The 23,077-nt window shown below is 42.2% G+C and overlaps 2 protein-coding genes across 12 annotated transcripts in view; one reads left to right on the forward strand and one right to left on the reverse strand.

Moving 5' to 3' along the window:
* Window positions 1-8,102, reverse strand: part of DEPDC5 (DEP domain containing 5, GATOR1 subcomplex subunit) — a 63,611-nt gene extending 55,509 nt beyond the window's left edge. For 9 of the 11 annotated variants that reach the window (XM_044989901.1, XM_044989896.1, XM_044989899.1 and 6 more), the window contains exons 1-7: window positions 7,975-8,102; window positions 6,040-6,157; window positions 4,871-4,958; window positions 4,197-4,243; window positions 3,728-3,813; window positions 3,090-3,173; window positions 2,304-2,353 (exon numbers count right to left, since the gene is read on the reverse strand). In XM_044989901.1, the coding sequence (XP_044845836.1) occupies window positions 2,304-2,353; window positions 3,090-3,173; window positions 3,728-3,813; window positions 4,197-4,243; window positions 4,871-4,958; window positions 6,040-6,097 (413 nt within the window). In that variant the 5' untranslated portion in view covers window positions 6,098-6,157; window positions 7,975-8,102. Of the gene's footprint in view, window positions 1-2,303; window positions 2,354-3,089; window positions 3,174-3,727; window positions 3,814-4,196; window positions 4,244-4,779; window positions 4,959-6,039; window positions 6,158-7,410; window positions 7,429-7,974 lie in introns of those variants that run through there. The other 2 variants (XM_044989893.1, XM_044989902.1) reach the window with 2 other exon arrangements.
* Window positions 8,103-9,677: 1,575 nt separating this feature from the next.
* PRR14L (proline rich 14 like) overlaps window positions 9,678-23,077 on the forward strand; it is a 34,613-nt gene continuing 21,213 nt past the window's right edge. Inside the window, exons 1-5 of the mRNA XM_044990278.1 lie at window positions 9,678-9,744; window positions 10,808-10,925; window positions 13,056-13,121; window positions 13,280-13,815; window positions 21,139-21,220. Of these exons, the coding sequence (XP_044846213.1) occupies window positions 13,315-13,815; window positions 21,139-21,220 (583 nt within the window). The 5' untranslated portion in view covers window positions 9,678-9,744; window positions 10,808-10,925; window positions 13,056-13,121; window positions 13,280-13,314. The remainder of the gene's footprint in view (window positions 9,745-10,807; window positions 10,926-13,055; window positions 13,122-13,279; window positions 13,816-21,138; window positions 21,221-23,077) is intronic.

Genomic DNA, 23,077 nt, shown 5'->3' on the forward strand with positions numbered 1-23,077 from the left:
CAGCAGTATTCCATTACCACCAAATACCAAAGGCAAACTCCGTGGCTTTCACCTACGCCAAATGAGATTTGTCCCATCACTAGCTCCCTCTTCAATTAGATCAAGTCACCAAATGACATAAAGAAGACCATTTAAATGTGGAGCTTTAAGGTCTTTTGCATACTGCTCAGAATTCCTGCCACAGGTTTATTTTTATTTATTTATTATCAAGTGCAATTCATTCCTTTTAGTTCCAGATCAGAAATGAGCAGCCTGCACTACACCCATGAAGTGATCAAACAAAGAATTATGCCACTCAATCAGTGTCAGAACACAGTGACACAATGAAAATTCCAGGGTGGTATAAACCACAGCGTAACCATGGGAAATAGGCTTTATGGCTCTCTTGGAACAGAAAGTGCTCAAGATAATTTCAGCCACAGTAAACAGCTGACATACATTCAGTTATTCCTGTAATGAGGCCCAGTGTTGCTCAGACAAACAGGTCATGTCTCATTTGGTACACTTCCCTCTGCCCAGGAAGTAAAGGAGGTTAGTGATCAAACAGCTCCAGAAGACTGGAAGAAAGTTAATGCTGTGCCAATATTTAAAAAGGGTATATGGGATGAGTTGGGTAGTAATAGGCTTGTCAGTCTGACATTGATCCTGGGCAAAATAATGGAATGAATGATACAGGACTCAATTAATAAAGAATTAAAGGAGGGTAATATAATTAATGCCAATTCACATGGGTTTATGGGAAATAGATCCCAGCAAACTAATTTGATATCTTTTTTGATAAGATATTAGATAAGATAAGATTAGAAATTTGGTTGATAAAGATAATAATGTGGATTAATATATTTGAACTTTTGTAAGGCATTTGATGTGGTACTGCACAATATTTTCATTAAGAAACTAAATGATACAAATGTAGCATGGAACATATTAAATGGATTAGAAAATAGGTGACAGATCTCAAAATGTAATTGTAAATGGGGGATACAGAGAGGATATGGTTCCAGTGGGGTCCTGCAGGGATTGGTTCTATATGATTTAACATTTTTATCAGTGACCTGGAAGAAAACATAAAATTATCATTGAAAGTTTGCAGATGGTGCAAAGAATGGGGGGGGATGGTAAACAATGAAGAGAACAGGTCACAGATATAGAGCAATCTGGATCGTTTGATAAACTGGGCGCAAGCAAACAAAGAATGTAAACCATACTTACCAAATGGGGAACTTTATCCTGGGAAGCAGTGACACTGAAAAGCACTTGGGGGTCATGGCCAATAATATCAGCTGAATATGAGCTCCCAGTGTGATGTTGTGGCCTACAGGGCTAGTGGGATGCTTGGAAACTGTGCAACCTTGAGTAGGAGTAGAAAGGTTAAATTATGTCTGTATTTGGCACTGGTGCAATTGCTGCTAGAATATGGTATCCAGTCCTGGTGTCCACAATTCAAGAAGGATGTTGATAAATTGGAGAGGATTCAGAGAACAGCCATGGGAATGAATAAAGGATTAGAATTGGAGAATATGCCTTAGAGTGAAAGATCCCAGGAGCTCAATCCATTTAGCTTAACAAAGAGAAGGGTAAGGGGTCACTTGATCACAGTTTTTAAAGTATCTAACAGGAGTGAACAGAAATCTGAAAACAGAGGGATCTTCGACCTCCCAAACAATGATATAATAAGAATCTATAGCTGAAAGCTGAAGCTAGACAAATTCAGACTAGAAATAAGGCTCAAATTAACCACTGGAACAACTTGCCCAGGGCTGTGGTAGAGTATCCATCACTGGTAATTTTAAAATCAAGATTGGATGTTTTTCTAAAAGATATGTTCAAATAGGAATTAAGTCAGGGGAAGTCCCATGGTCTGTGTTATTCAGAAAGCCAGACTAAATGATCACAATGGTCTCTTCTGGCTTTATAATCCACAAATCTTTTAAATAGGTAAATTGGGGAGAAAAGGGATTGAGATAGAAAGAGGGAATATACTAGGGAATAAGATATTCCAGAGATTTGAGTCCAGAAAATATACCTACCCTTTGTTTGTTCTCATATTGGGTGTGCTGAGCTCACTGATTTAATGGCAAAGGCACCAACAGATAAGTTTTCTGTACCTGGGCAGGATGGCTAAAAGCAGCAGCTTTCTGCCTTGACATTTTAATTAACTAATGGCTAGAAGAATTAAAAATATGGTATACAAACCCCCAAAGCATTTCTCCTTTCAGATACTTGTTCAGCCAAATATCTCTACATATAAACACTTCTCTACGTCTACGCATAAGAATAAATCAGGACAATTCAGCACTCACCGAATACCTGCAAATTCCACCTTTTGGGTGACATAGGCACATGTGCTGACCTAAGACAGAAGAGTTACAGATGATGGAAAAAGCAATAACTCTCAAAGCAACTAGAATGATTCACAGGAAACAGTTGTTAGAACCCTGAGACCCTGATCCCACTCCCTAAAGTCCACCTTAAAAGCTGGAGGCTGCTCAGCACATTTACAATTAACATCTCAACCCAGAGAGTATTCTGCTAGGGCTTGTGTAGGTAAATGGACATAGTTTAATATAGCAGAGAGCACCTGAGCAAGAGAAACAGATATCATTTATCTGGTATACTGCTCATCTGATTGGACACTGGCTGCACTCCAGAATACAGAAATGTGGGACTCCTCAGCTGTTGTCTAACAAGTGGCAATGTCATGAAACGGTTAATTCTAGCACATTTTTGGCTGACGTTCACTTGGACCCAACCTCTCCCAAATACTCTTTGTTCAGTCAAAAGAATTCAGAATATGATGAACAGCCATTAACGCTGTTGGGTACCAGTGATCCAGGGAATGAACACTATTTTCCAGAAAAAAGTTGTGAAGCAACTCAATTAAATACTGTAATATTGTTGCATACAGTCTCACTCAAGTCCCACTCACTAGTGCATGGAAAGGAATGAGGCAGATTTCTCAGAAGCAATTGCCCTTGAGCTTTTCCTCAGTGCTCCATAGCTCTGCATGATAACCATGTTCATGCCTCATGAACAGTGAGAAAAGGCAGTGTCCCCTCCATCCCACACATTACAACCATAGGCCTTACCAAGCTTTTTTTCAGTCGCCACATATCCCCACGCCCAATGTATTGATCCTTAAAGGTCAGCTCCACCAGGTCAAGAGTCACATCCTTAAAAAGGAATCGGTACATAGATTTCAGTGTGTGTTCCCAATACAACACTCTCTTATATGACCTCATGTTACATGAAAGGCCCTTTCAAAGCAAGTAAATGCTCTTAAGAGGGAAGGCCGAACAGTACAAATACTGAAAAAGCTCATATGGCTGGAATGCAGGGACAATTGTGAGTGGCAGGCTGGCATATTCCGGGGATTAGCGAAGTTCAAAGTAAAGGTCTAAGCACACACTCCATCCCCAATGCTGATCTGAAGCACAAGAGAAAATACCATTTAAAAAAAAGGGGGGGGGGCTTTATTCTAACTCTAAGGCAAACAAGATATCTGAAGGACTCCCATTTGTGCTAAATTAGGGGTAGTCAATAGGCAGACCATGAGCCAAATCCAGACCACCAGATGCCTTTGAAAAGACCCCAAAATCTTTTTATTTACTTATTATTGTTATTATTTTCTCTGGAGTCTGGACCTTGACAAAAAAAATTGACTGCCCCTGTGCTAAGTGCTGAGGCAGATGGAAATACTGTTATTCACGGTTGTAACATTACATACCTTTGGATCGACAACATTCACATGGACATCCTGGTATGGTCTCAGTCGGAATACCTGAGCTACAGTCTGATCCACACTTATAGTTTCTGCCATAAGGAAGAGAAAAATGGGAGAATACTTATTCCCATTTAATCCATCTCTTGCTACAGCCCCAATGAGAGAACAGGCCCTGCTTATGGACATACAAAGCAAGCCATTATTTTGACAATACATTTTAGATCTAGGTATCCCCGTTCCATTGAACAGTGTGAATGGAAACTGCCATTGTCCTGAGTCTTCCAAGCAGTTTTCTGCAGACAGCAGGCATGTAGCCCCCAACTGATCCACAAGAAAAGCAGAGATTTGACAAGTTGCAATAAGGAGAGTCATTTAAAAACAAAACAAAACAAAAAACCTAGAAATTGTGGTTAATTTCATTGTGGTTTCATCTGTTAAGCCTTAGTCACATTACAAGAGTCTGGAGTCTTACCTTTTTGCAAATCTTCCTTAAGTGACTTCACTTGCAGGAGCAGAGGGCTGGAACACAAGAGAGAGAAGGTGAACAACAACATGGAGAAACCAGCCACCTATCCTGCTGTCACCATGGAGGGTTTGAATTCCTCCATCACAATAAAGGCACCTAGTTATACTGCATAGAGCATTAACAATACTCACCTAGCAGAAGAGGTACTCAGAACCTGACAATTTCTAAGAGAACAAGTTAAAACATCCCTTCCCCTTGATCTGATCAGCCATTACTGTTCTTTACCTTAAAAGAGCTAATTATTATTATACAAACCTATTCCTCAGGACCCATGGGATTAAAGTACCATCGCTATGTAACAGCGAGAAAGAAAATAAAGGCCTGAGGAACTACTTCAAGAACAGCTGCTACTTATCCCAAGTATGGCCAGCAAAGCCTCTAATGCCACATTACATGGAACACGTCAGACTACAGAAGAAGGCATTTGATAAAGTCACCCCTTTATTTCCTTTCAAACAGAAAGATATAGCTCTATGTTGCAGCAAAATATCTGTATGGCATACCCAGTGGTCCCTCAGTGTCTACTCACTCTTCAAGTTGTTACACACTACAGGAATGGAGAGATTAGTATTTTAGGTGCTCCAGCTACACTTGGTGATATTAGCAGAAAGACAATTCACCTATACTCATCATTAGGGTGTGCAATCTCAACAACATCTCCCAGCTTGATGTGAAGAAACACTTTGGGGTTCATCATTAATTCGTCATCTGGAAGACAAAGATAGCAATTCAGTGAGGCAGCCTCCAATCAACAGATGAAAATGAAAACCCAGGAACTTATGCACTGTAATATGCTGCACATCCATCTGCTAATGTACCATTCAGTACATCCTTCACACAGTAACTACTCTGACCAGACTGAAGAGGCAGGATAATTCTGGGGAAAAAAGACCTTCCGCTGGTCTAAGTCATAGGATTGTCATACAATATTTGTTTGCAAGAGGAACCAGTCTCGGCTTAATACCCAAAATCTCCACACTTCTTTTCTTTTTCTCAGTTTTAAAACGTTGGTGGGGGTACAGTGAATTATAAAGGACTATTAACAGAACTTAATTAATATGCTGTGATTGTGATTCCAAAGTGACAGTGGGTAAACAAAACAAAGAGGCTGGGCAACTGAGCATCTAAGTCTCCAGAAAGTACATTTATGAACTGCTGTTTTTGAATCCTATGTAACTTTTGGCCTACTACATGACCATGACTTTTATCAAGGCAGCAGAGAGAGCTGTCTGATCAGATTTTTCTCAGGAACACATCAATAACTTTTCTTGACTGACCACTAGGAATCAGTCCTGGACAAATGAAAGGCTCCATTCGCACATATCCTCAACAAGAATAAGGTGGAAAACCCTACACAGAGCTCCTAGATCCTGCCAGTGGGACCCACAAACTCCGAGTCCACATATATCCATGTGCAGCAATACTAGTGGGCCACTACAGCCTCTCCCAATTCTGTGGCTAAGCAAGAGGCAATAGGGATAGCAAAAAAACAAATGAAAAGCAGAAAAGGTGTCGAAGATAGCTTCTGTGACAGAAAATAACATACTGTAATCTGGCACTTGTGGATTTTCATTTGTATTCGACTATCAATGGGCTTTCCACCTTCTGACTAGTGACACTGTAGGTTACACAAAGGCTAATCCCTTAATATTTTGTTTAAAAAAGCCTAACAAAAATGGAAACAAGCTTTGTCACTGTTAAATTAGAAATATTATGGAAAACTGCTGATTATATCACTGTTCATGAAACCAGCAGCCATAAAAACACTTATGACCCAATGGATACTGACCACTGCCCCCAAAGCCCTTCTTATGTATGACGAGTTTGTAGACCTTGTTGGTTCTCATTTTGAATCCTGGTTCTTCTCAGCTACTCCAAGTAAACAGGACAGATGACATCTTGTCTCCCTGGTAAGTAAAAAGAAAAACAAAACAAAGAAACTCACCTCTTTCCTTATTATAAAACTCTTCAATAGCTCTACATTTCAAGAGGAAACTTTAGAGGCAGTGGTTCCCAAACTGGGGTTCGTGAACCATGTTACAGGGGGTTCTCAGGGAAAAATTCCCTAATGGTGGACAGAGCTGTCCCTAGAGACTCTGGGTAGCACGGGGCCAGCAGCACGGAGCCCCTGGACTTCGAAGAGCTAAGCAGATCAAAGCAAGTGCATCTATCACACTGAGAAGATTTAAACTTCAAGACTACTTATAAGAAATGGAAAGGGAGGTGGATATTTTTTGCTGTTTTTAAAATTAAATAGGCAGCTAGTACTGTTTTTTAAATTATTATGAAGAACAAGTTTAAGCTTTGTTGTAACGTGCATTGTTTGCCTGGACTGTTCAAGACCGGAATGCTTGTATTGGAGGAACTCTTTGAGTTGGCTTCTTAAATACCTTCATGCTGTTTCACATTTGATACTCCTTGATGAAACATAGGAGCCTTGTCTTATAACAGACTTATTCAAAGTGATACAAGCTATGAAAGTGAGATCTTGGAAGACTGTTGCCATTTGCATAATGTAATAAAAATACTGTAATGATAGATAAATAAATAAATAAATAATGATAAATAGTGCGCAATAAGCATGTCATAAAAACAAATTTTATATTTCCAAGATCATGCTTTTATAATTTATACTCAGGTAAAGGAGAAACTCCCTGGAAATATTCATTTTTAGCAGGGGGTTCACAAGACACAACATTTTAGTGAAAGGGGTTCACAGGTTGTTAAAGTTTGGGAATCACTGCCTTAGAGGTTCCAGTCTCACAGTGCAACACCAGCAACACTGATGCTCTTGTGCAAACAATGCACTTGTACCAATTCCATAGCTGCCTAAGATTTCCTATTTGTCGATATGCTTCACGCTGGTCACTTCGGACTTCACAGTCACTATTATGATAGAATTTGGGTCTTTCACGTGAAAAAGGCAGGACATCACACATTGAACTAAAGAACAATTTCTATTAGCTGTTGACAGTACAACACAGTTCAGAAGCACTTTCTTTCTCACAAACTCACTCACACATACAATCCAGAATGTAAAATTCAAGCCTAACTCTTTAACCAAAATGCTGCAGCTTCTCTGAGCTGCAAACTCTCCATAATCCCACAGATCAACCCCTACCCCCCCCCACCCCGCCATGACAAAACCTGGGGTCAATACCTCATCTCAGTGACACAACCCACTGCAGAATGACAACCCCCGGACAGCAAAAGGACCCCAGCCAGCACTGCCCACGACTCAGACAACTACAGGAGCCAAGGAATCAACAATTAAGGGTGTCAGATCTCCTGCGGTCCAAGGCGCCACCCTGCCCGTGGGAATGAGTCCCCCGTGGGAGCAGACACTCCCCAGCAAACAGAAACATAGAAATGAAGGGATAGAGGGGACCCGGTCCAGTCCCCCTGCGCTGAGGAAGGACCATGTAAACCTACTGTCTCCATCCCTGACAGGTGTTGTCTCTCCGCCACCTCACCCCAAAGCAGTGACCATGCCTGAGGGTGGACCCATCCCCATCCCCTCCCCCAAAGAGAAGATACTTCCCCCCCCCCAATCTAGGGAGGGCGCAAGTCCTCCCATCCCCATGACAACCACACCCCCAGAGGGGAGGCAAAGTCCCCTCCTCCCCGCGGAGGAGGAGATGAGTGATAGGCAAAGAAACCCCCAAGCCAAAAGCTACGGGGGTGGGGGAAGGGCAAGAGCAGGCCCCGGCGCCCCGACTCTTACTGGTCCTGGCGGCGGCTCGAACCAGGGCAGGGGGCGGCTCCCGAGAAGAATCACCAGCACGGCCCACAGAGCCGCCTCACTTCCTCATCCGGGGCTTGCAGAGAGAGCGCGTGTGACGTGCCTCCCAGCGCGGCACCAGCGAGACGGGAGGGGCGAGAGGGGCTTCCTCAGCCAGGGCCGCGTCACGGCGGTAGGCGGGGCCCGTGGCGTGGGGAGGTCATCTCCCGTTCCCGGCTCGGCTAGCAGTAGTAGAGCCTGGCCCTGGGGTGGGGACGGCGGGAAGGAATCCTTCCTGGCTAGCTCCCTCGCAGCGCCCAGGTGACAGACTCAGACAAGTATCAGGGGTAGCCACGTTAGGCTGCATCCACAGAAACAGTGAGGCGTCCGGTGGCACCTCAAAGACTAACAGATTTCTTTGGCCATAAGCATTTGTGGGTAAAAACCATTTCTTCAGCTTCACGCATTTAGCTTCATAATATCAATTATTCTAGAACTTTACAGCCATGGGTGCTGCCTGTTTGACTGCTTTAATGGGGTAGCTAGAAAGCGTTTACAGTTTAGAATATAAAATAACCCCAGGGTGGGGTGAATAAAGTCTGACATTGAAGGCCCAATTAATTTATTAGACCAGGATATTGTTACTTGTTAATTAAAAGTAAGCACCATCTGGTTGTTAGGTTGAAACTAAATATTCAATTTTAATTTTTGTTTACAGGAGTTAGCATGATGTGGTAACTGGTAGCAGAGCGTTTTGATCACAAATCTGTTTCCTTTTTCAAAGCTTGCTTCTTAAAGCTAATTCTACAAGGCTCCCTTTGTGATGCTTCTGGAAGTTTTAGGCCTTATACTGACAATACTCTTGTTCAAATTAATCACATAAATAATAAATGTGAAGTCTCAGATAAAGGGCCAAACTTGCTCCCACTCAACTCAATACCTCATCTCAGTGACACAACCCGGTGCCACAAGACTCTTTGCTGCTTCAACTCAATAGGAATTTTGCCATTGCTTTAAATGGGAAGAGGATCAGAGCCTAAATCTGGATGTACGTGATGTATCTTTTCTGAGGAACATGAGTGGCTATGTTAAAAAAAAAAAGTTTTCCTACCTTTGTCCATTTCTGAGAAATGCACAGTCAAATTTTGCATGGATTTTAACTTTTGTGCTGTCTCTTCATCCACACATGCAGAGTACAACAGGACAAATTTTGTTTTATTGCAGGAGTTGGCATGTGTTCCACTATATCATGCCACCAAGTAGCATGTTGTTATGAGTGTTTCTGCCCATCAGCATGGAACCCAGGGCATGTTTTACCTGCTTGTAGACTACAAGCCATTAATATGTGACACAGTGCTGCTGACTTTATGTACTTCATTGTTTAATCCCCGTAAATCGTGCTGCGGTGAAGTGGGGCCAGCGGGAGAGGTGCACTAAGTTGTCTGATTCTGTCACCCGGGCGCTGCGAGGGAGGGAGCTCCGAAGGACTCTTTCCCGCCGTCCCCACCCCAGGGCCAGGCTCTACTACTGCTAGCCGAGCCGGGAACGGGGGATGACCTCCCCACGCCACGGGCCCCGCCTACCGCCGTGACGCGGCCCTGGCTGAGGAAGCCCCTCTCGCCCCTCCCGTCTCGCTGGTGCCGCGCTGGGAGGCACGTCACACGCGCTCTCTCTGCAAGCCCCGGATGAGGAAGTGAGGCGGCTCTGTGGGCCGTGCTGGTGATTCTTCTCGGGAGCCGCCCCCTGCCCTGGTTCGAGCCGCCGCCAGGACCAGTAAGAGTCGGGGCGCCGGGGCCTGCTCTTGCCCTTCCCCCACCCCCACCCCCGTAGCTTTTGGCTTGGGGGTTTCTTTGCCTATCACTCATCTCCTCCTCCGCGGGGAGGAGGGGACTTTGCCTCCCCTCTGGGGGTGTGGTTGTCATGGGGATGGGAGGACTTGCGCCCTCCCTAGATTGTGGGTGGGGGGAAGTATCTTCTCTTTGGGGGAGGGGATGGGGATGGGTCCACCCTCAGGCATGGTCACTGCTTTGGGGTGAGGTGGCGGAGAGAGACCTGTCAGGGATGGAGACAGTAGGTTTACATGGTCCTTCCTCAGCGCAGGGGGACTGGACCGGGTCCCCTCTATCCCTTCATTTCTATGTTTCTGTTTGCTGGGGAGTGTCTGCTCCCACGGGGGACTCATTCCCACGGGCAGGGTGGCGCCTTGGACCGCAGGAGATCTGACACCCTTAATTGTTGATTCCTTGGCTCCTGTAGTTGTCTGAGTCGTGGGCAGTGCTGGCTGGGTCCTTTTGCTGTCCGGGGGTTGTCATTCTGCAGTGGGTTGTGTCACTGAGATGAGGTATTGACCCCAGGTTTTGGCATGGGGAGGGGGCAGGGGTTGATCTGTGGGATTATGGAGAGTTTGCAGCTCAGAGAAGCTGCAGCATTTTGGTTAAAGAGTTAGGCTTGAATTTTACATTCTGGATTGTATGTGTGAGTGAGTTTGTGAGAGAGAAAGTGCTTCTGAACTGTGTTGTACTGTCAACAGCTAATAGAAATTGTTCTTTAGTTCAATGTGTGACGTCCTGCCTTTTTCACGTGAAAGACCCAAATTCTATCATAATAGTGACTGTGAAGTCCGAAGTGACCAGCGTGAAACATATCGACAAATACGAAATCTTAGGCAGCTATGGAATTGGTACAAGTGCATTGTTTGTGGAGCATCAGTGTTGCTGGTGTTGCTCTCTGAGACTGGAACCTCTAAGGTTTCCTCTTGAAATGTAGAGCTGTAGAAGAGTTTTGTAATAAGGAAAGAGATGAGTTTCTTTGTTTTGTTTTTGTTTTTACTTACCAGGGAGAGAAGATGTCATCTGTCCTGTTTACTTGGAGTAGCTGAGTAGAACCGGGATTCAAAATGAGAACCAACAAGGTCTACAAACTCGTCACACATAAGAAGGGCTTTGAGGGCACTGGTCAGTATCCATTGGGTCATATGTGTTTTTAGGGCTGCTGGTTTAATGAACAGTGATATAATCAGAAGTTTTCCATAATATTTCTAATTTAACAGTGACAAAGCTGGTTTCCATTTTTGTTAGGCTTTTTCAAACAAAATATTAGGGGATTAGCCTTTGTGTAACCTATAGTGTCACTAGTCAGAAGGTGGAAAGCCCATTGATAGTCGAATACAAATTAAAATCTACAAGTGCCAGATTACAGTAAAAATGTTAGCTTCTGTGACAGAAAATATCTTCAACACCTTTTCTGATTTTCTTTTGTCTCATTAAAGTGGACCTATTCAGGGTTGTTTGTAAATAATTTTGTTTTTACAGTTTTATTTTACATTGTTAGCTTTTTGCTGGGCCACTTTCTAGATGTTGCAACAGATCACGGGTTTGGGTGACCTGGGTTCTATTCCTGTGTCTGCAACTGACCTTGTTAATGTGACTTTGGGGAAAAGGTGGTGTAGATGACTGGAATATGTTTTTCATGTGCTGTAAAACCGGACTTGAAGAAAATAAATCTGGAGTGTTTTAGCAAATGGGTCCTTCTTCCTACCTTTGGTAAATAAATGCTAAAATTCTGCAGCCTCTCAGCTGTCTTTTTCTTACAGCTGATATTGTCATTTTAAAGAGAGAGAAAAATCAGGGTCTGTAGAATTTAACCCATATGTTTTTATTACCAATTCTTGAGGAAAGAAGCCATGCCTAGTGTTTGTTTAACTTGTATATGGTCAGTGTTTGTATTTATCTATAGCTCATTAGTGTACTGAGACCTTATTATGTTGTTTTTCTTTAAATTAGCAATATGCTGGTCAGTATTGTTAGAAATGGTGCAAGTTTTTGAAGATAAAGGTTTTAAAAAATTTTTGAGCAAAATTCCTCCTCCCCTATTGTTTTTTTTTTTTTTTTAAAGAATCCTGGGAATTTTAGTTATGTATATCATAGACATATTGAGCTAGCAGAACTGATGGATGTTCATCTACATTTCTGAGCTGTGTAAAGAGCAGCAAGATCAACATTTGAGTAATAGGATTGGGTTTTATTAACCTTCTTTTGGCTGTTAGCGGAGTGATTGGTGCCACCTGACCTAGCTTTGTATAGAAACTCTCAGTGGAGATTCATGAGCATGTCAGTGTTAAGTACACCTTTACCCCATTATAACACCACCCAATATAAAACGAATTTGGATATAACGCGGTAAAGCAGCGCTCCGGGGGGGCGGGGCTGCGCACTTTGGCGGATCAAATCAAGTTCGATATAACATGGTTTTTCACCTATAACGTGGTAAGATTTTTTTGGCTCCCAAGGACAGTGTTGTATCGAGGTAGAGGGGTATATTGTATTCTTGCATCAGAGCTCTTTAATTTTTATTTTTTTTAAAGTGACCCTTTACTTAATGTAGTTCAGAGAACTTGTGGCTGACCCATGTTGTGGTCATGCTGACACTATGGTTAGAACTGTACTAGCAATAACTGTGTTTGAGCATGGCTATTGCTAGCATAGTATTGGTCACTGAATACTGATGAGTTGAGCTCTAGGCTGTAAGATGAATCAAAGGTTAACTTTAGATAACAAACCTAGCGATAGCACCATCTTTTTCCTCTCTTATAATGGGGAAGTCACAAGGAATGGCAAGTGATAGTGCATGTATTAGGATGCATTTTCTTGTATGGCTTTTCCATCTAAATAGAAAAATAAAGGAAATTTGGCTACCATCAAACTGGCAGGATGTTTGACACCCTGCTTTAGGTCCACAAGTGCTAGTAAATACTTTTTCTCTCTATTTCCTCTCTTCCCATTTCCTAGACGCCCATACACTCTACAAAGTCTTAGTTTTAGGCTAAGAAGTGATGGTAGGGGAGGGAGAAACTGCTGATGTGAGAAGAGAGGAATAACCTTATTCATGGTTTGTGTGGCACTTGCTCTAGCGCTCAGTAACTATAGACTCACTTTCTTACCAGGAATTCATTTAGAACATACTCTTGTTGAGAAAACACATTTGAAGCACTTACCCTTTTATTTTTTTGGTTTAAACTTTTTATTTAGGGCAAAGTTACAATAGAATGTTGACATACTACATTTTTTTTTATATTACTTATTCAGGCTCAGATTAATATTCAAAGAACCTGGCTGAACATTTTGGTTTGCTGACTGAGGAGGAATCCTACTGTGAGTGCCTTTTGAGGACCAAACTTTCTAAATATCTGTCCCCTTGTTGGTGCTTCTCGGGCATATGTGCCTTTGTCCCAGACAATAACAAAAACAGTGATTACTTTTGTGTATGTGTGTGTGTCTGTGTAGTGATTTAGTGTTGTCTTTACTTTTAGGGTGAATTTAGAAAGGCACAGTCTTCAGCTGCCTGATGCGATCATCTGGAGTGGAGTCCCAAGAGAGAAGCCACCCACATCCCCTTGATTCCTCCATGTCTGCTGTGGTACAGGAATTGTACACTGGACTGCCAGTCAGCATCTCTACTGAGCTTACTGCTGGGTCTGATCCTAATGTTAGACTAGATACAAAACCTGAAGCATCAACACTTGTGCTAGCACATAGTAGCAGTTTGCTATCTGAGTCCCCCAGGATTAGTGGGGTGGAAAATTGCTCCCAGGAAACTGATAACCTGGATCATAGGGACAAGCTTACATCTGATGGGCTGGCGGGATCCCTTTCTGAAGAGTCTTTGGAGGCTGGAAACCTTGCTGAGAATGACGTGGCCAAAGGTGGAAGCTTGGGGAAGCAGGACACTTGTCCTAATGGGAGCCAGAAGGAAGAGAGACGATCTGCGAAAGAAACACAAGATGCCGAGGAAGAGCTTGCTGGATGTTGTTCTTTAGCCTCTGAAGAAAAGTGGTGGTTGAGACAGGTAAGAAAGAAATTGATTACAGTGAATGTTTGAACATAGCAGAGAGGGATTTGTTAGGGACTCGATGTCAATGTGCTTTTTGTTCTCTTTCTTTAAGTCTTGCCATCATAGCATCTTGCTATATGAGTAAGTGTTTGGCTCTTCACTGTTTCAGTTTAAGTGGATATGTGTCTGAATTGGCTACATGCCTGTGAAACATATTATCTTTATTTTCACTTTAAGAAATATTCCTAGAATGGTATTTGGCAGATGTGTAGCAACGTGAAGAGCAAAACATTAGAGAAGGACAGGAGAAGCAAAAAAAACTAGGGCTCTCAAGCGATTAAAAAACTTAATTGCGTGATTAAACAACAATAGAATACCATTTATTTTAACTATTCTTGGATGTTTTCTACATTTTCAAATATATTAATTTCAATTACAACACAGAATACAAAGTGTACAGTGCTCTCTTTATATTTATTTATTACAAATATTTGCACTGTAAAAAACAAAAAAAAATGTATTTTTCAATTTACCTCATACAAGTACTGTAGCGCAATCTCTTTATCATGAAAGTTGAATTTACGTATGTAGAATTATGTACAAAAAAACCTGCATTCAAAACTAAAACAATGTAAAATTTTAGAGCCTGCAAGTCCACTCAGTCCTACTTCTTGGTCAGCCAGTCACTGACAAACAAGGTTGGTTACAGTTTACAGGAGATAACGCTGTCTGCTTCTTGTTTACAGTGTCACCTGAAAGTAAGAACAGGCATTTGCATGGCACTGTTGTAGCTGGCATTGCAAGATACTTACATGCCAGATGCGCTAAGATGTATATGTCCCTTTCATGCTTCAACCAACATTCCAGAGGACATGCTTCCATGCTAATCATGGGTTCTGCTTGATAACGATCCAAAGCAGTGCAGACCAACACATGTTCATTTTCATCATCTGAGTCAGATGCCACCAGCAGAAGGTTGATTTTCTATTTTGGTGGTTTGGGTTCTGTAATTTCTGCATCAGAGTGTTGCTCTTTTAAGACTTCTAAAAGCATGCTCCACACCTTGTCCCTCTCAGATTTTGGACGGCACTTCAGATTCTTAAATCTTGGTTCGAGTGCTGGTATTTTTAGAAATCTCACATCGGTACCTTCTTTGCATTTTGTCAAATCTGCTGTGAAAGTGTTCTTAAAATGAACATGTGCTGGGTCATCATCCGAGACTGCTATAACATGAAATATATGCAGAATGCAGGTAAAACAGAGCAGAAGACATACAATTCTCCTCCCAAGGAGTACAATCACAAATTTAATTGACGCATTATTTTTTTAATGAGCATCATCAGCGTGGAAACATGTCCTCTGGAATGGGGGCCGAAGTGTGGAAGGGGTATATGAATGTTTAACATATCTGGCGTGTAAATACCTTGTAATGCCAGCTACAAAAGTGCAATGCGAATGCCTGTTCTCAATTTCAGATGACACTGTAAATAAGAAGCAGGCAGCAGTATCTCCTGTCAATGTAAACAAACTTGTTTGTCTTAGTGATTGGCAGAATAAGAAGTAGGACAGAGTGGACTTATAGGCTCTAAAGTTTTACACTGTTTTGTTTTTGCATGCAGTTATGTAACCAAAAACATCTGCATTTGTAAATTACACTTTCACAATAAAGAGATTGGACTTCAGTCCTTGTATGAGGTGAATTGAAAAATACTTTTTCTTTTGTTTATTATTTTTACAGTGCATATATTTTAATAAAAAATAATATAATGTGAGCACTGTGCACTTTGTATTCTGCATTGTAATTGAAATCAATATTGAAAATATAGAAAAACATCCAAAAATATTTAATAAATTTCAATTGGTATTCTATTGTTATAAGTGTGATTAATCGTGATTAATTTTTTTAATCGTGGTTAATTTTTTTGAGTTAATCACATGAGTTAACTGCAATTAATTGACAGCCCTAAAAATAACCCTTCACAAATGCCAAATGTCCCTCTTCCTAACTGTTGAGGAGGATACATTGTAGTCTAAAATGTCATAATACAGGTAACAAAACTAGCCATTATGTGGTCATGCTATTGGTACCAGATTAAAATAACTAGCAGTGCTAGCTCTTATGCTGAAACCATATATGACATCACTTATGTCTTAAGCACAGTCTCTGCAGTCTGCCGTATCTTTCAACTCAGCTCTTCAGTAACTGGACAGTGGATCAGTGTCTCTATTTCCTTTTTCAAATAATAAGGCTTCTCGGCTCATATGTTGTTTGTTTGTTTTTTTCCCCTCTGGCAGACATTGACATTCCAATTATTATTCCAAGGCAAAAAAGGTTGTGAGTTTAGAGATAAAATTGAAATTAACACTTCATTGGGGAAAACCCCTACAAACATTGAAAGCCCACGAAAGCTTATGCTGAAATAAATTTGTTAGTCTCTAAGGTGCCACAAGTACTCCTGTTCTTTTTGAGGATACAGGACACGGCTGCTACTCTGAAACATTGAAGTGTTGTTTTAAAAAAAAAAAAAAAAAAGTTTAACTTGAAAATTCTGTATTACAGGTTTTACTATTTGGCTCAAGGAATTCCAAACACTTGAAAGTATGCAAACACAGTAAATAAGAAAGTTTAGTTAAAGTAAGGAACTGAAAATTGAGCTTCTACCAGGAAGTAAACTTCAAACTTAAATTTCTGAGAAATAATTGTCTCTCCATAATGTGGTCATATCAAAGAAACCTAAATGTCATCATGTCTTTATAATACGTATTAAGGTGGTGTAAATGTTATAGATGCTCACGTAACTTTACAATTGCATCTGCTGTTTTCTTTCTCCCTGAGCAGAATCTCTCCCCAAAATCCCCTGTCATTTTAAAAGTTTGTGAGAGAGGAGATTTAAGTCAAAGCTTGGTAGTAATTTAATTTTATAAAACCACACTTCATACTTTTTATATTACTTGGCTTTTTTGCTGGGGGTATTGAACAAAAAACTATTTTTCCTAGTAGCAGAGGTAATGGGTACACAAACTACAAAGCAAATAGTAGGTGTTGTACTAGAGAGAGATTTAAATTTAGCATGTTTTCAATGGGAGATTGAAAATGGTTTTGAATTTTTATTTTTAAACAAGGATGATTCTCTACAGTTCCAAAAAAAGCTGATTTTGTAGTGAAATCTTCCTAATCATATGACTAATCCCACTTTCTCTTTTTCAAAGTTCTTATTTTTCTTTTCAGTAGAGCCACTGTAGACTGACTTTACATTAGTTTGCATCAGTGGTTCATCTTCCAACTATTTCTATGGCTTTGGGTTTGATTAATTGAAAATTAATGTGGAGGGCAAGACAAGATACACCTCTACCCTGATATAATGTGACCCGATATAAGGCGGGTTTACGTACAAGGCAGTAAAGCTCTGACACGCTGCTCTGAGTAGCGTGTTAAGGGTGCCGGGCCAGGCCGGGGCAGAGGGTCTTGGAGGCAGTCAGGGGCTTCCCCCCTTCCCAGGGTCTGGGGGGCAGGAGCTGTGGGAGGGCACTTTTGGGGGCCCCGCAGTCCCAAATGGCCGGGGGGATTAGTGGGGGGCCGGGAGCAGCCCACTCTGCTTCCCTCACCCCAGCCCCAGCCGTGTCGCTCGGGGGACGGGGCTTGGGGGAAGGGATCCCCCCCGCACTCACCAGCAGCGGTGGAAGCAGAGCAGCCCAGTCCCAGCCAGCTCCCAGCCGCAGAGCTCTGCTTCCTGCCACAGGTAAGTATGGGGGGGGGCCGTCCTTTCCCCAACCTCTCCGCACTCACCTGCGGCGGGAAACGGAGTGACGCGGCCCCAGCCCGCTCTGCTTTCCTTGCCCCGGCCCCAGCCGCGTTGCTGGGGGGCGGTTGGGGAAAGGTCCTGCGCTCACCTGCCCGGCGGGAAGTGGAGCACCACGGCTGGGAGCTGGCGAAGTGGAGCTGGCTGGGGCTGGGCTGCTCCGCTTCCCGGCACCGGTGAGTGAGGGGAGGTTGGGGAAAGGACGCTCTCCGCACTCACCTGCGGCGGGAAGTGGAGCAACGTGGCCCCAGCCTGCGCCACTCCGCCAGCTCCCAGCCGTGGTGCTCCACTTCCCGCCAGGCAGGTGAGTGCAGGACTTTTCCCCAGACGCCCCCCAGCGACATGGCTGGGTCAGGGACAAGGAAAGCGGAGCAGGCTGGGGCCACGTCGCTCTGCTTCCCGCTGCAGGTGAGTGCGGGGGGGCATCCTTTCCCCAACCTCCCCGCACTCACCCGCAGCAGGAAGCGGAGTGCCGCGGCTGGGAGGTGGTTGCTCCACTTCCCACCACTGCCGGAGAGTGCCTGTCAGGGGGCGGGGGGTGGATAGGGGTTGGAGCAGTCAGGGGAGATGGGGTGGGGTCCTGGGGGTGATTAGGGACGGGGGTCTCTGGAGGGGCTGGTCAGGGAACAAGGAACAGGGGGGCCAAAGCAAGTTTGATGTAACGCAGTCTCACCTATAACGCGGTGAGATTTTTTGTCTCCCGAGGACCGCGTTATATCAGCATAGAGGTGTAACTATATACAGTTGCTGTAGATATTTATAAAACCTGAAACATACATCGTGAGGTGGAGTGGATTTTGGAGTTTTATCGCTGGAAAGAAAAAGTCTAAATGTCTTAGTTGGTTTGGCTCCTCAATGCTCTGAAAATATTGGACGGTACAGTTGTGAATTGACTGCTCCTTCTCTTTTGAAAATTTATTCTCTGGACAAGTGACATGGGCTTCAACATGTCAAGTAGCTGCTAAAGCTGGAGTGCACACAAGCCAGAGCTTACACCAAGTGACAAAATAGAAAAACTGCTTCTTCCATCAAGAGTCTTCACTCTGCGTCCATCAGCTTCACCCATCAGTGCAAATTAAATATAATACTTTGCTAATGTGGATACTTTTTATAATTCGTACACACAAAGGCAATTCTCTCTCTATTTCTCAGCAAGGATTTAATAGCAAAATGCTGTAATTAAGGCTCCTATTGATTAAGACTTCATTATTTTACAAAATATGCTAGAGAATGTTTAGTACATGAATACGTCATTTTTATAGATAAATATATTAAAATATTTTGTTAAACATTCCTTTTTATCTGCTTGTGAGTTCTGGAGCATCTCTGCATTTCAAAAGTTTGAGGGTGAGGGTTTATTGCAGGGGAGTTGATAAATATGATAGTCACACTGCTGTTGCCTTTAGAAGGAAACTGTGATTTAGCAGTTCAAAACCAGGGTACAGTATTACAAGGCCTGGATTCTATTCTTAGCTTTGCAACTTATTTACTGTGACACTTAGGATGAGTCATTTAGTCTTTTTTCCTTTCCAGGATTATAAGGAATATTATAAGCAGTATTGAGACAATGTTTGAAAGCACTTTGAGGTCTCCATATGGAAAGTGTTGTAGAAATGCATAATAGTTCAGTTAATTTTTTTGAGGAACACATAGTTGGCCTCTCTAGTGCCTTTACTAATGAATTTCTAGGGCCTTCATATTCTAGTGCTTTTACAAATGAATTCATTTTCGTGTGCATCTGGGTGAAAACTACTTAACTGATGTACATTAAAAGAAACTAAACATACACCGCTACCTCAATATAATGCCACCCTATATAACATGAATTTGGATATAATGCGGTAAAGCAGTGCTCGGGGGGGCAGGGCTGCACACTCCGGTGGATCAAAGCAAGTTCAATATAACACAGTTTCACCTATAACGTGGTAAGATTTTTTGGCTCCCAAGGACAGCGTTATACCAAGGTAGAGGTGTATTAGCAAATGCCTTCTTAAATGTACAGTGATATGTGACACTTAATATTGCTGTTTGACCACAAATTATTATTAGAGTATTTGGTTGAGAAAGTTATAGTTAAGGTTGAAGAATGGCTCAACACCTCCTGTTTCATGTGCTCATAACTTCCTTAAAATATTCACCTTTTTAATTACATTTTTTTCCATGACTGGTCAGTTGTCAAAGATCAGATTTGGGGATTTTTTTCTAAAGTTTGTGTGTATTTGTTTAAGTTTGAGTTAAGTCCCCTTATCCATTTTTGAGCCAGGCAAGGATGAAAAAAGATATGAGTTCTAATGAAGATCCTGTTTAGGTCAGAAAGAACGTGTTTTCCATAGACTTTCACCTGGAGCTGCTGTCTCCTTGCTCAGCCATTCTAGCTTTCTTATTCTCTCAGAATTTTGTTAATTTTGAGTGAGTGATCAATGATCATACATCCATTTCAAATATCCAGCATCCAAGTAATGAGACCTTGAGAATGTGTAAAATTTTGAAATGGATGACTGGGGCGTGGGTCCCCGGACTGCTCATTCACTCCCCTGGGTGGAAAATAGGTCTTTAGGCAATTCTTGACTGAGAAACAGGTCCTAGGGATAATCTTCCTTGTCCTGAGAGAGAGATGGATCCCCACTCTTCTCCCTAGTCCCTCTAACCATTACAGGGAGAAACCAGTGCCTCTGTTATATGCAAATTTTGTGAACTGTCCATATTTCAGTAGTGCTTTTAAAGGAGTGTGTAGTTCTTAGAGACAGTAGTATAGTAATTACAAGAAATGTACCTATAGAATGTGTGCGCTTGTGTGTTTCCCTTCATCCTTCAACAAAAATTTAGGAAACATAATGCAAAAAACTGTTAATGCAATAGCAAGTTTGCACAATTAAAGTAGTCAGTCAGAAAATGCTGAAGTTACAGTTTGGCAGGAGAGTTAACTAGCCTACATCATAGAAACCAGTAGTACAGTGAGGAGGGTAATATTTTCTTGCACGTTTTTCATCTGCACAAGGGATTCCACAGAGAGGGATTATAATAATTGGTTTGGGGTTTGATGAAGAATTACCATTCTGTTTCATATTGGGATGCTTTCCATTGTATTTAAATTCACTTACTGCTTTAGTTGCTACTTTGGCAAGGCTTTACTGATGCAGAGTTTAAATCTTCTCTGGAATTGTCTCCTCCTGAGGATAGGAAAGACTAATGCAGTATCTTCAACAGTGAGTGTATTTAAAAAAAAAAAAAAGAGGAAAGATGTGATGAGACAGTGGGTCAGAAAGGAAGGAGAATTTCTCATATTAAGTGCTTATGGTTCAATTACTTGCTGGTATTACCACACTTGTAAGTGTGCTTATGGTGTACGTATGCCTTTCTCCCTCATTCCCCCAAAAAGCCTAGCATGTTATGTGGTCTGCTAATGCGTACTGCATCCAGAGTTAGGACTGGCTGAGCAGGTACAGTCCCTGGAGTCTAGGAATAGTCTCTGAAAACTATAATTACCAGTTAGTCTCAGGTGTTGCTGCTATGGTGGTGACTTGTTCCTTTATTTCAGGAGAAGCCTCAGATAAACCGAAGTGGGGGAGAATTTTCAAGACTCTGCTGCACTGAAATGGCAAGCCCTCTGAAGAGTAAAGGTGCGTATTTCAGTTGTTCAGCTTTTTTCCTTCAGGATCTTCTTTCATTCACAGAAGTGCGTGAATGATTGCATGGATAGCTCCTCTGTTCTTTTTGGTAGTGCAAGTTATTGCCCTGTTCGTTTAGAACAATAGCAACGCTTAATCCTGTGCTCTCTCCTGGCCATGTGCTGATGTGATTGAAATGCTCTGATGGAGGGTCCATATTTGGTAGTTCTTAGTCTGAAATACTTGTTGACTCCAGTGCAGATGCTCTTGTTAGTAATTATTGTTTGGTTTTGAGAAATAAGGTAATACAAAACTACATGAAAATGTTAACAGTAGAGATGTGCAAAAGAAACAATAATTGGCTGACTCAATCACCATCTAACACTTTAGAATATGCAGTTTCCAAAGTGAGAGGGGTTTTTGCCCTAATTCTTAGTCCTCCTGTTAATGATCCGCTCCTGTACACTTCTGTCCACAAATGCTTTGATCACTTTGCCTGCATCTGATGGCTATTCTCTCTCTTTCTCTGCACAGCAAACAGGCATGTTGTGACTCAGTTTAACTCCAGGATTCTGGAACAACCATATTTTGATTTCAGTCCTGTGTTTTTTGCAAATCAGTCCTGTATCTGTTTACAGCTGCTGTTCTGTGAATTACTGGCTTTCAGACTGAGCATAAAACAAAACCAAGAAAAGACCAGCCTTAAGCAACACATCAAGCTTGTGCTTGCGTGGAGATCAGTTTTCAGGTCTTGGTCTCTGAAAGAATGGAAAAAGTCTTCAAAAGTTTGAGCAAATACTGTTCAGATGTTTTTGAGCATAAAGAAATTGAAAATTCTTTTCCAGAACTTGTGACCTCTTTTGAACAAAGCTATTGTTGAAATGACCAGAAGCAAACACAAAATGAAATTTGATGTGGAAATAACTCTCGTTAAGTGTCTTTGAGTGTTGTGGTGCAAAGAGTTTTGGTTTGAAAATAGTTTGAGAATTCCATGCTGCACAGTCTATTTTACCAAGGAGTCTTATTAAATTAATAAAATGCCAGCTAGAAAAACTGCTTCATTGTACATGTGTATGGCTAACCTACTAACACAAGGAAGAACGCAATGAAGAGATTAGGGAGGGCTGCTGCACGTTTTTCATGGCACCAAGGCAGGGGCCCCAATCATATAAGCCTCAGAAGGTGCTTGGGACATGGAATCTAGTGGTGTTAAACCAAATAGCTTCCAGATTATGGAATTTGCTTGTTGCCATTTTTTTAAAAGTCAGCCAGTCTGCTAACTCTTGGATGGGAGCTGCTGGAAGCGGCGGCTAGTATGTCCCTCGGCCTGTGCCGCTTCCAGCAGCTCCCGTTGGCCTGGAGCAGCGAACCGCGGCCATTGGGAGCCGCGATCGGCCAAACCTGCGGACGCGGCAGGTAAACAAACCGGCCCGGCCCACCAGGGGCTTTCCCTGAACAAGTGGCGGAACAAGTTTGGGAACCACTGTTCTAAGGTGATATGCTGTTGTCAATCAGGCTGAGACATGATATGACTATACATCTTTATAACACTGTCTTATACGAGGATGCTTTCCTTACAGTAGCTGTCATTTCTAATACCCTAGCAATATACATAAGTTTTATGAAAGTACTTAGTAACATCAGTAAACTTTTTCAAACAAGATGAGATCTATGCCTACTCCTTGCTGGATGATTTGCTTATATCTAAGAGTGCCCTCACAGAGAATAAGTGGAAATGGCTTGCCAGTATGCAGCTCAGTATTTAGATAAGAACAGTGTTGTCATAAGTCAGTACAAGAATCAGTAGATGCTGGAAGAATTGATCATTCACTGTAGAGTGTGAATGGATAGCAAGAGCCACAAAGGAAA

The sequence above is a fragment of the Mauremys mutica genome, chromosome 16 (genome assembly GCF_020497125.1).
Source record: "Mauremys mutica isolate MM-2020 ecotype Southern chromosome 16, ASM2049712v1, whole genome shotgun sequence".
NCBI classification, from domain to species: domain Eukaryota; kingdom Metazoa; phylum Chordata; order Testudines; family Geoemydidae; genus Mauremys; species Mauremys mutica.